The 12,445-nt window shown below is 53.6% G+C and overlaps 1 protein-coding gene across 6 annotated transcripts in view; it reads right to left on the bottom strand.

Moving 5' to 3' along the window:
* ATP2B4 (ATPase plasma membrane Ca2+ transporting 4) overlaps positions 1–12,445 on the bottom strand; it is a 142,394-nt gene that overhangs the window by 28,132 nt on the left and 101,817 nt on the right. For all 6 annotated transcript variants that reach the window (XM_038748689.1, XM_038748694.1, XM_038748690.1 and 3 more), the window contains exons 4-11: positions 11,561–11,818; positions 10,736–10,861; positions 9,937–10,062; positions 7,995–8,030; positions 6,244–6,399; positions 3,377–3,591; positions 2,815–3,057; positions 638–879 (exon numbers count right to left, since the gene is read on the bottom strand). In XM_038748689.1, the coding sequence (XP_038604617.1) occupies positions 638–879; positions 2,815–3,057; positions 3,377–3,591; positions 6,244–6,399; positions 7,995–8,030; positions 9,937–10,062; positions 10,736–10,861; positions 11,561–11,818 (1,402 nt within the window). The remainder of the gene's footprint in view (positions 1–637; positions 880–2,814; positions 3,058–3,376; positions 3,592–6,243; positions 6,400–7,994; positions 8,031–9,936; positions 10,063–10,735; positions 10,862–11,560; positions 11,819–12,445) is intronic.

Raw genomic sequence — 12,445 nt, forward strand, 5'->3', positions numbered from 1 at the left:
ATTGCTCCGCGTTTAGAACAGCGATTGACACGGAGGAAACACTTAAATCCCATTATTATTATTACTATTATCAATAAGAATCATTAGAGTCAGCCTTCCATGCCCCGACGGGGTGGCAGCTGGTTCACAAAAAGGCTGGTTAGAAAAGTGTTAAAATAGTAATAATAATAATTTTGGTATTTGTTAAGTGCTTACTATGTGCAAAGCACTGTTCTAAGCACTGGGGAGGATACAAAGTGATCACGTTGTCCCATGTGGGGCTCACAATCTTAATCCCCATTTTACAGATGAGGTAACTGAGGCACAGAGAAGTGAAGTGACTTGCCCAAAGTCACACCGCAGACAAGTGGCAGAGCTGGGAGTTGAACCCATGACCTCTCACTCCCAAGCCCGTGCTCTTTCCACTGAGCCACGCTGCTTCTCTTAAATGATTATGATACTCGTTCAGCACTTACTATGTGCCAAGCACTGTTCTAAGCACTGGACTGGCTACGAGTTAATCAGCTTGAATCACGTGGGGCTCACGCTCCTAATCCCCATTTTACAGATAAGGTAACTGAGGCTCAGAGAAGCTGAGGCTATAGCTCTGAGCCCCCTGCACCCCTAGATGGTCCCCCAGGGAGGAATGAGCCCTCACTTGCGGAGGAGGATCTCCGAGGCCCCTTTGCTGTACATGCGGAAGCCACCGTTCGGGGTCCGGATGACGGTGCTCATGGACTTGCGCACGGAGTTGAAGGTGTACACCTTGTAGAGCTTCTCTTCCGCCATCTCGCTGCGCACGGCCTGGTAATCCTGCTTCAGGTCCATGACGAAGCCCAGAAGGGCGCACTCCGTCTTGTTGCCCACCTGCCTGGGCAGTCCCCCCTCCTTCTCCGGGGGCTGGAAGGGGAGAAAGAGACAGACGCGCTTGGGGCCGGTATCAGAGGGAAGAGCCCGGGGGACTGGAGAGAGGACGGTGTCCGCCCTGGGTTGCGAAGGACTGAACCCTCGGCCGTCCCTGCTCCTTGCTCTCATTCCCTCTTGTCTGGCTGGAGATTCCACCATCCCAGTTGGCACACGTGGCGTTCTCCCATTCCCTGAGGAGAGGGGTCATATGATGAGGATGGCATTTATTAAGCGTTTACTATGTGCAAAGCACTGCTCTAAGCGCTGGGGAGCTTACAAGGTGATCAGGTTGTCCCACGGGGGGCTCACAGTCTTCATCCCCATTTCACAGATGAGGGAACTGAAGCCCAGAGAAGTGAAGTGACTTGCCCAAAGTCACCCAGCCGACAATTGGCGGAGCTGGGATTTGAACCCATGACCTCTGACTCCAAAGCCCGGGCTCTTTCCGCTGAGCCACGGATTCATTCATTCATTCGTACGTATTGAGCGCTTACTGTGTGCAGAGCACTGTACTAAGCGCTTGGGAAGTACAAGTTGGCAACATATAGAGATGGTCCCCACCCAACAACGGGCTCACAGTCTAGAAGAGGGAGATGGACCACAATACAAAACATGTAGACAGGTGTCAAGTTGGGAGGGGCTGGCCCCAGTCATGTAGGCCCTTCCCTATCTCATGATGCACCATCCTTTCACCATGGTTGGCCCTTCTCCTCCATCATCATCATCATCAATCGTATTTATTGAGCGCTTACTGTGTGCAGAGCACTGTACTAAGCGCTTGGGAAGTACAAATTGACAACATATAGAGACAGTCCCTACCCAACATTGGGCTCACAGTCTAAAAGACCTCCTCCATGCCACATGACACCTCCTTCTGGGCCACAAGACTCCCACCCAGCCTAGAGCCTTAAACAGGCTGCAAATGGGGGAGACCCACACTTATTTGCCCCAGTTCTGGCCTGCTGGAACATAAACCTAGACCGTGAAATCCAAGTCCAGTCAGGGCCTGAGCCTGTGAGAGACTCACTTCTGGAGGGCTCCAGTAACAGAGGCTTCCACTGGTTTCTGGGAGTTGTATTTGCTAGATGCTGAAGGAACCCGTGCTGCTATGTTTCTGCAGGCGCAGCAACCCCCCCATCTCCCCCTCCCAGGCATGAGACCTGTGGCTATTTCTGGTCTGGAGACGGGAGCTACCACACCAAGGCCCCAGCGGTCTCAGATGCTCTAAAACGGGGGGAAGAGGAAGCTATCAGCTCACCCTGTAATTCGCTTATTTAATGCCCGTCTTGCCCGCTACACTGTGAGCTCCTTGTGGGGAGAGACTGTGTCTCCCAGCCTTGTGGTACTATATTCTGCCAAGTCCTTAGTACAGTCCTCAGCACAAAGTAAGCGCTCAATAGATACCACTGATTGATGGATTCAGTGTGGTTCAATCTAGGTCAACTCAGAGTGCTAGTGAACAATAATTACTAATAATTATGGACCTTGTTAAGCCCTTACTATGCGCGAAGCACCGTTCTAAGTGCTGGACTAGAATCAAGTTAATCAGGTCGTACACAGGCCCTGTCCCATGTGGTGGGGCTCAGACTTAACCCCCATTTTACAGATGAGGTTACTGAGGCACGGAGAAGGGAAGCCCAAGATTACATAGCAGGCAAGTGACAGAGCTGGGCTTAGAACCCAGGTCCTCTGATTCCCAGGCTCATGCTCTACCCATTTGGCTTCCCAACCTTGGCGCCCGGTGGGCCAGCTCATGTGTGGGCCTCACGACTTCCCTTGCGCAGTCCCAGAAGTGGGGACGGGAAGAGGAAGTTCTCCTCCCCAGCAGAAACGGTCACACTCCTCTCAGCCAGGCAGCACTGAGCACCAGAGCGACAGAGGGGTTTGTTTCCTCCCCAGCCCAAGAGACGGCTCCCGGGGGAAACCCACCAGGATCTTGGAAGTGTAGGCCGAGTTGATGGCGATGCCGTTGACGATGAGGTCCAGGATCTTGGGGGGGATGCTCTCGGGGTCCGGGATCTGCCGGTGATGGATGTCTCCCACGTAAACCTGCACCACGGTCATGCGGTTCATGGTCAGCGTCCCGGTCTTGTCCGAGCAGATGGCTGTGGCGTTGCCCATCGTCTCACAGGCGTCCAGGTGTCTCACCAAGTTGTTGTCCTTCATCATTTTCTGCCAGAGGCGGAGGGAAGGACAGTGCCATTAGATGGGCCAAAACAACCAAACACATGCACACCGCGCTCCCCACCCAAATAGGCTATCATTTCTGTGTCCGCCACTGAAAATTCCTCATGCCGTAACAGACCACATCCCCCTTACCACGAGTTGGAATCTGTGCCACCACTAGTCACCCAAAGTCCCCCATAGGTTGGGGAATGGGCATGGAGACCTTCCCACTTCCTTTCTGCAGCCACCACACCCCAGCCCTGTTTCTAAGGAGCCGGAGGACGGCCGCCCTCGCCCCCCGCCCCTCGCTGGCTTCCCTCCTCACCTTGACGGAGTAGGCCAGTGAAATGGTGACAGCCAACGGCAGGCCCTCAGGCACGGCCACCACCAGCACGGTGACGCCGATGATGAAGAATTTGACGAAGTACTGGATGTAGACGGGGGTACATTCGGCCAGCCAAGGCCGGCCCTGCACCCCGAAAGTGTAGATCACAAAATACAGCACCAAGATGATCACCGTGACCGCCGACATGATCAGACCTGCCCGAGGAACAGACACAACTGTGAGCCCGAGCCCTGCTTTCTCGTCTCCAAGCAGGAGGGTACCAAACCAGTCCTGATAGGAGGGACTCTAGTTCTGAAATCATCTCCAGTAAGAGAGTTGGAAAACCTCCCTTGGGATCTCATTCCAATATCTTCATTCATTCAATTCAACTGAATTTATTGAGCGCTGACTGTGCGCAGAGCACTGCACTAAGCACTTGGGAAGTACAAGTTGGCAACATATAGAGACGGTCCCTGCCCAGCAGCGGGCTCACAGTCTAGAAGGGGGAAGACAGACAACAAAACAAAACATATTAAAGTAAAATAAATAGAATAAATATGTACAAATATTGATATTGATATTTAGGTATCAATAAATACGATTGATTGATTGATGTACCAGTAAAATAGAGTAATAAATCTGTATAAACATATATACAGGTGCTGTGGGGAGGGGAAGGAGGTAAGGCAGGGGTGATGGGGAGGGGGCTCAGTCTGGGAGACCCGACCTGAGTTTAAAGACCCAACTTGAGCATTTGCCTAGTGCACGACTTTGGGCAAGTCTCTTCACTTCTCTGGACCTCGATTTCCTCATCTGTAAAATGGGAATAAAACCCCTCAAAATCCCTTTTAGACTGTGATCCTGTCTGATCAGGTTGTCATATATCTACCCTAGCACTTAGCACAGTGCTTACCATATAGTAAATGCTTAACAGAGAAGCAGCGTGGCTCAGTGTAAAGAGCCCGGGCTTGGGAGTCAGAGGTCATGGGTTCAAATCCCGGCTCTGCCAATTGTCAGCTGTGTGACCTTGGGCAAGTCACTTCACTTGGAGAAGAAGCGTGGCTCAGTGGAAAGAGCATGGGCTTTGGAGTCAAAGATCATGGGTTCAAATCCCAGCTCCGCCAGTTGTCAGCTGTGTGACTTTGGGCAAGTCACTTAACTTCTCTAGGCCTTAGTTACCTCATCTGTAAAATGGGGATTAAGATTGTGAGCCCTGCCATGGGACAAACTGATTACCTTGGAACCTCCCCCAGTGCTTAGAACAGTGCTTTGCACATAGTAAGCGCTTAATAAATGCCATCATTATTATTATTCTTCTTCTCTGTGCCTCAGTTACCTCATCTGTAAAATGGGGGTTAAGACTGAGCACCCCATGTGGGACAACCTGATCACCTTGTATCCTCCCAGCGCTTAGAACAGTGCTTTGTACATAGTAAGTGCTTAAATGCCATCGTTATTATTATTATTAACAAATACCACAATTATTGGGAAGTAGCATGGCCTAGTGGATAAAGCATAGGCCTGGGACCCAGAGGATCTGGGTCCTAAACCCGGCCCCACCACCTGCCGGCTGTGTGACCTCACGCAAGTTTCTTAACTTCTCTGTGCCTCAGTTTCCTCAACTGCAAAATGGGGATTCATTCCCTGTTCTCCCTCCTAGACTGCGAGCCCCACGTGGGATAGGGACTGTATCTGGACTAATAAATTTGTATCTATCCCTAGTGCTTAGGACATTGCTTGACCCATAGCAAGTTCTTCACAAGAGAAGCAGCGTGGCTCAGTGGAAAGAGCATTGGCTTGGGCGTCAGAGGTCACGGGTTCTAATCCTGGCTCCCGTGCATGTCTGCTGTGTGACCTTGGGCAAATCACCTAACTTCTCTGAGCCTCAGTTACCCCATCTGTAAAACGGGGATTAAGACTGGGAGCCCCACGTGGGACAACGGGATCACCATGTATCCTCCCCGGTGCTTAGAACTGTGCTTCGCACATGGTAAGCGCTAACAAATGCCATTATTATTAAATACCATAAAAAGATTATTATGTTGTGATTCGATAATGTGCTTATTATTGATTACAGGTGTGAATGACCAATCGATGGTATTTATTGAGCACTTACTGTATGCAGAACACTGTACAAAGCTCTTGGGAGAGTACAATATAGTAGAGTTGACAGATATAATTCCTCCTCTCAAGGACCTTACAGTCTAGTGGACCAGGACATTGCATTCTAAGATACAGTAGGTAGATTTTAAATGTGTGTGTCTCTCACTTGAACCCTTTTAATAGTGTCCACCTATTTCTTTGGATTGCTTGGGAAGCAGCTCGTCCGGTGGATAGAGCACAGGCCTGGAAGCCTGAGGACCTGGGCTCTAATCCTGACTCTGCCCCTTACTTGCTACGTGACCTTGGGCAAGTCACTTAACTTCTTTGTGCCTCAGTTTGGTCAACTGCAAAATGAGGATTCAATCCCCATTCTCCCTCCAACTTGCCTGTGAGCTCCACATGGGACAGGGACTGTATCCGGCCTGATTAACTTGTATCTACCCCAGTGTTTAACACATAGTAACGGCTTAATAAATACCACGGAAGAAAAAAAAAAAAAGACCTCCGGTGTTGCAGAGTGGGAAGTCATTAGTTCTCCCCATCCTTCATGTAATGATAATAAGAACTGCCTTTATGGAGTGTAATACACACTGGACTAAGCACTGGGGAGGTAGAAGATACCCTTGTTCATTCATTCATTCATTCATATTTATTGAGCGCTAACTGTGTGCAGAGCACTGTACTAAGCGCTTGGGAAGTACAAGTTGGCAACATATAGAGACGGTCCCTACCCAACAACGGGCTCACTTGTTTCTCTTACTCACCTGCTTTCCCAATCTGAACTGCCAAGCGCGTCAGCTTGCCCTGCAGCACGGACTTCTCCTTCTTGGGCACTTTGGTCTTTTTCTTCTCCTCATTCTCTACCCCTTCTTGGCTCTTCAGGGGCTGAATCTCCAGGGCCACGCCATCCTGGGTCTTGGCTGGAACCAGGAAGGAGAGCACAGACACACATACACACCCCCACTTACAAAGGATCTTGGCCGGCGTGTGGGGCTGGCAGCGTGGTGAGGGGCGGCGGATGGCGGCTGAGATGCCAAGGAAGCATCTAGAAGGTTCCCCTAGGCCCAGATTCTGCGCCTCCTCCACCTTGGAGGCTTGGTTTGGGCCTTAGGAGGGACACCTCTACTAGTCCAGAAGCCCAGAGTGGCATGGGGGAAAGTGGAAATACGAGATTTGCCCACTGCCGGTTTTTCTGCCTCCCTGTGGCTATCAGAGCCAGAATTATTCCAGCAGATAGGAGTCCCTTGAAACTCCTTCTTAAAAATCATTCAAAGAAGCCAAAATCCACGGTGGATGAGCAGCTCTGGCTGAGATGTCAGAGGCTGGCAGGTTTGCCCTGGGAATCATTGTAAAATGCCTTCCCTCCAGCCTCCCCCCGGCCCCAACCTCCAAATCAGGGAGCCAGGAAGGGCATCCCCTGGCTCACAAGAGACCCACCTCACTCCCCACCAGATGCCTCTTAAAAATATAGAGAGGGTCCCTTCTTATGCCCAACTGGCATGCTGGGGTGGGGAGTGCCGAATAAATTCAGCAGCAATCAGAGGTCTGCTGCCTAGACCTGTTTCAGAGACTGGAAAAGGGCCGAGAACTAGAGACCGAGGCGGGTGGGGGTGGGGTGGGGAGAAGAGAGAGAGACACAGAAAGGGAGGAAGAGAGAGAGAGAAAGTGCACACAAGAGAGCAAAAGAGACAGAACACGTCAGCAAACATTTTATTTATCTTAACATAGGGGTGAAAAGGACCAAAAATAGAGTTAATTGCTTCCTCTTAGCCCTGGATCTCCAACGATGGTGACGGCTTTATTTTTAAGATCGCAGCGAGATTACTTCAGAGGACTCACCCTCCCTGGTGCCGGGGAGAGAAACCCCCCGCTCCCATCTTCCCGCCCCGCCCCATGGGGAGGCCTCCGCCGGACTCACAGACGGGACAGAGGAGGGACGGAAACACGACCACCAGAAAGAAACAACAGGTGTCAGACCGGAGAGGGAGACGGACGGCGGAGAGGCGAGAGGGTGCACAGACGGGGCTCTCTACACTGCCTGGAATGGGAATCTGAACTGGCGGAGGAGAACTGTAGTGATCGTGGGCGCCCAACCTCCGCTCCAACGAGGGCCTGCCTCCCTTCCATCCCGTCCCCTTTTCGGAGCCCCCAAGGTTTGGCAACGAGCGGCAGCTCTGGACCGCATACGGTTAAACTCTGGAGAGCGAGGGACGGGTTTTGGGAAGAAGATTCCATGGCGGCATCGGCTCCGAGGACGAGACCCCCACATCCTCCCTCTTCCCTGCCAAAACGCCTCCGCTGGCCTCTCCAAGGCAACAGCGGGGGCCGTGACCCCAACTGAGAGCGGGGTGAGTGTGAGGAGCCCCAAATCTCTGCACCCTCCTCTGTACGACGACGCAGGACACCCTGCCAGAGACGAAGAGAACAGACGGATGGCAGAAGAGGGAGAGAACGAGGAGGGAGGAAGAAATGTCGGGCAGCCTGAATGGAGCTGTTTGGAAAGGGGGAAGGTTACCTTTGTTGCGATTTTCGGGGGCTCCTTGTTTTTTACCTGTTCGAACAAGAAAGAAAAAAAAAAGGGGTGGAGACCCTAGGATGAAAACTGGTTTTTCAGGAGACTGAGGAGTTCGCTCCACCAAGGGCCCTGGAAGCCAGTGGAGAGAGCCAGGTTACTTCGCTGTTGAGCCAAGTGTGAGGGAACAGAAAGGAAAAAAACTCCCATGTGAGCCCACTCTGGTGCAAGACATCAGTGGCTCGTGGTGACCCTTGGAATGGAGAATGGCTCATCCTCATCCCTCCCTCTCTACTACACCCATGCAGCATGGCGCAGTTGACCGAGCACGGGCCTAGGTCACGGTCTAATCCCGGCTCAGCCACTTGTCTGCCGTGTGACCTTGGGCAACTCACTTAACTTCTCTCAGTTACCTCATCTGCAAAATGGGGATGGAGACTGTGAGGCCCACGTGGGACAGGGACTGTGTCCTACTTGATTTGTTTGTATCCACCCCAACGCATAATACAGTGCTCTGCACATAGTAAGTGCTTAACAAATACAATAATTATTATTATCATGTGCACACATGCTCACACCACTTCTCTTCCTCACGGGAGAAGGTAAGAGAAGCATTTCAGGTCTGGAGTGGGACTCTTCTTGACAGAGCAAGGGCCTGGAAGCCAGGTGGCCACGGTCTAATTCCAGCTCAGCCACTTGTCTGCCGTGTGACCTTGGGTAACTCAACTTCTCTGTGCCTCAGCTACCTCATCTGCAAAATGGGGATGGAGACTGTGAGGCCCACGTGGGACAGGGACTGTGTCCAACTTGATTTGCTTGTATCCACCCCAACGCTTAGTATAGTGCTCTGCACATAGTAAGTGCTTAACAAATACAATACTTATTATTATCATGGCCACAGTCTAATTCCAGCTCAGCCACTTGTCTGCCGTGTGACCTTGGGCAACCACTTCTCTTCCTCCTGGGAGAAGGGAAGAGAAGCATCCCAGGTCTGGAGTGGGACTCTTCTTGCGTGCTGCGGTCTCATGGGCCACTCAGGCCGAACGAGGGCCTACCCCAGGTTCCTTCCCCTCTGTGGCCGCGGGTCAGAAGCCCTGGCCCGAACAGAGGCCCTCACCCGGACGATACGGTGCCTGATCCCCCGGTTTCACCAGACACTCCCAGAGAGCTGGGCCTCTGGCAAGCAGGGACGAGAGCAGGAGGGCGGCGAAGTTCTTCTGGCTAGGGAGACGAGAATCTTGGCAGACGCCAACCCTGGACAAGCCCGGCATGGCTCCGCTTTGGACCCTGAGGGTCTCCAACATCCACAGCGGGTCCCCCCCGAGAGGCTCTCCACGCAAGCCGAGGCTGTCTTGACGCCCACCCCCGGTCCCACTCCTCTCCCTCAGGAAACGAGAGGTAGCCCAGAGGCAGGACAGCATCTCTTCCTCTCCAGGCTTCGGTTTCCAATCGGCCGGCGACCCGAGGCTCAAGGGGGTGGGCCGGTCCGTCCCGGGGCAGGAACGAGGACTTCCTCTCCCGCCGCCAGTGGGGAGAGCAGTTGGGAACTGCTGGTTGACACCAGGAGGCTCTTGACAAGTCTAATAGTCCACTGCGATCCTTGGCAGCCCTACGCCCTCAATCCCAGGGCAGAAATTCAGCTTCATCTGGAAGCCGGAAGGCCGGTCTCGGCAGTCAAGCCCGGGGACTGCATGGGATGGCTCTGCCAGTTGACTGGCACGCGTTGGAACGGTCTCAACTCCCACTTTATCATCGTCATCGGAGAGTGCTTCCCAGAGCTCATCCTCCCTCCCCGGACTCGCCAGACTGAGGCCGGAGAGCCGTGTGGTCTGCCTCCGCTCCTCCGGCCTCCCACTACCCTCTCGGCCTTCCTCCCCGGAGCTGTGAGAGGCACAGTCTGGAGGAAGGGATGGAGCACCAAACCCCTCCTCTGAGCACCCCTTACCTTTCTTCGCTTTCTTCTCCTCGTCCCCCTCGCCAGCTCCCAGCAAGGTGAAGATGATTCCAGTCTGGGAGTTCATGCCCACGGCGGTCACCAGCATCCGACCGGACCCTTCCATGACGTGGGTCCCTGAGGAGAGTCCAGACCCTGGCTCCCATAGGGCTCACGGCAGGGGAACACATCAAGCCCCATCCCTGCCAAGCTCACCTGTCGCTACCAAAAGCTATGAGAAGCAGCACGGCTTAGTGGAAAGACCCCAGGCCTGGCATTCGGGAGACCGGGGGTCTACTCCTGGCTCTGCCGCTGGCCTGCTGGGTGACCTTGAATAATTCACTTCTCTGTGCCTCAATTACCTTATCTGTAAATTAGGGATTCAGTAGCTGCTCTTCCTCCTAGACTGTGAGCCCTGTGTGGGACAGGGACTGTTTGACCTGATTAACTTGCATCTATCCCAGCGATTAGAACTATGCTTGATATATAATAAACACTTGACAAAAGCCATTATTATTACTACTAAGAATATTATTATAATCCTGACTCTTCCACTTATCTTGTGTGTGACCTGGGGTAAGTCCCATAACTTCTCCGTGCCTATTGTTACTGGTTAAAAGGAGGGTGGGAGGGATGCCGGGGCAGGGCCTTCGAGATTGGGGGAGTCTCAGCACCGACCCCTCTTAGGTGGCCTGGCATCTGGGTGAGGGGGAGGGAGAGAGAAGGGTCGACGGAGACAGTTTCCCCAGCTTGGACCTCGAAGGTGGGGGTGAACAGCGAAGGAAGGGGGAAGACCACCCCACAGGCTCACCAGACAGCAGCATAGGATCCTTTTCTAAGGATTTCTTGACCTGGTCCGACTCTCCAGTCAGGGAGCTCTCGTCGATTTTCAGGTCGTTGCCCTGGATCAGGATTCCATCTGCCGGCAGCAGGTCACCTGTGTGGAAAAGGAGGGAGCGGGACTAAAAGCGCGGTCTCAGCTCCTCTGGTCTCCCCTCATGAGGTTTCTCTGACCCCGGGCCCATTCTGCTGAACAGTGGCCCGAGGTCTTGAGGTGGGACCCACCCACCCACCCCCCCAATTCCAAAGACAGTGTGTCATGAACCCAGAAGCGGGGTCCCTACTCAGAAGCCCCTCTGAGAAACTGGCAGGGTTCAGGTATTCCTAGCGTTCCCGGGAAGGCGGGTCAGCTGCCTGATGCCCTTAATAATAATAATAATAATAATGGCATTTCTTAAGCGCTTACTATGTGCAATACACTGTTCTAAGCGCTGGAGAGGTTACAAGGTGATCAGGTTGTCCCACGGGGGGCTCACAGTTTTAATCCCCATTTTACAGATGAGGTAACTGAGGCCCAGAGAAGCAAAGTGACTTGCCCAAAGTCACACAGCTGACAATTGGCAGAGGTGGGATTTGAACCCATGACCTCTGACTCCCGAGCCCGGGCTCTTTTCCACTGAGCAATGCCCTTGTGGCTCCGGGGCCGGGATGGCTTCCGGCTTGGATCTCACGGGTCCCCGCCGCCACCCTTCCCTCCAGATCCACCCCCACCGCCCTATTCCCAGCCCAGGGCAAGCCAGGCCCACAGAAGGGCGAGGTGGTTGCGGACCCCCCACACAGGTGACGGGCTTCTCACCGTATTTGATCTGGGCAATGTCGCCCACCACGATCTCGGCCACCGGCAGCTGGATGACCTGGCCCTTGCGGATGACGGTGAACTTCTGCTCCTGCTCGATGCGGCTCTGCAGCCCCCGGAACTGCTTCTCCTTGCTCCAGTCGTTGAAGGCCGTCACCAGCACCACGATGATCACCGAGAACAGGATGGCCGCCCCCTCGATCCAGCCAGCCTGGGACTCCCCCTCGTCCTCCACCCCGGACGACGTCTGGCCACACACTGCCGTGAGGGCGGGGAGCACGGAGGAAGAGGGAACCGTGAGTCGGAAGACGGGTGCCCCTCTCCGTGGCTGCAGGTTGGGTCTTCACAAACCCCTGACCCCACTTGCTCAACTCCAGCTGTCACTAGGCATCCACCCATCCTCTGTAAAGAGTGCCGCCCCCACTATTCGCACCCGCTCCCCGCCACCCCAGCCAAAAGCATCAGCAGAGAGCTCCTAGGCGGGCAGGTTATGACCAGAAATGCCAAGTGCCGTCCTGCAAGTAGCCTGTAAGCTCCTAGAGGAAGGAGAACAAGCCTACCAACTCTATCGTGCACTTTTCCCAAGTGCTTAGGGCTCAACAAGTACCACCGATTAATATTCCGACCAGCCCGGCCCTTGGGAGACGAAGGGATGAAGCAGCACTTTTGCCACTTGCCTTGCCTAACTTTCAACTTGCCGCGGGCCAGTTGTAATTTACAAGTTCCTGGGGCCCCCCCAACTTCTTCAGTGAGCTCTGCCCTGCCCTCCCTTCTCAAGGACGAGGGTGTCAGGCCATGTGGGGGCTCCTTTCAGCCCAAAGGCAAGGTTCCCAGGGACCACCTCCATGTCTTATCCCTTCCCCTCTCCCTGGGTTAGAGGGGGAG

Source organism: Tachyglossus aculeatus, chromosome 7, assembly GCF_015852505.1.
Source record: "Tachyglossus aculeatus isolate mTacAcu1 chromosome 7, mTacAcu1.pri, whole genome shotgun sequence".
In the NCBI taxonomy this organism is placed as follows: domain Eukaryota; kingdom Metazoa; phylum Chordata; class Mammalia; order Monotremata; family Tachyglossidae; genus Tachyglossus; species Tachyglossus aculeatus.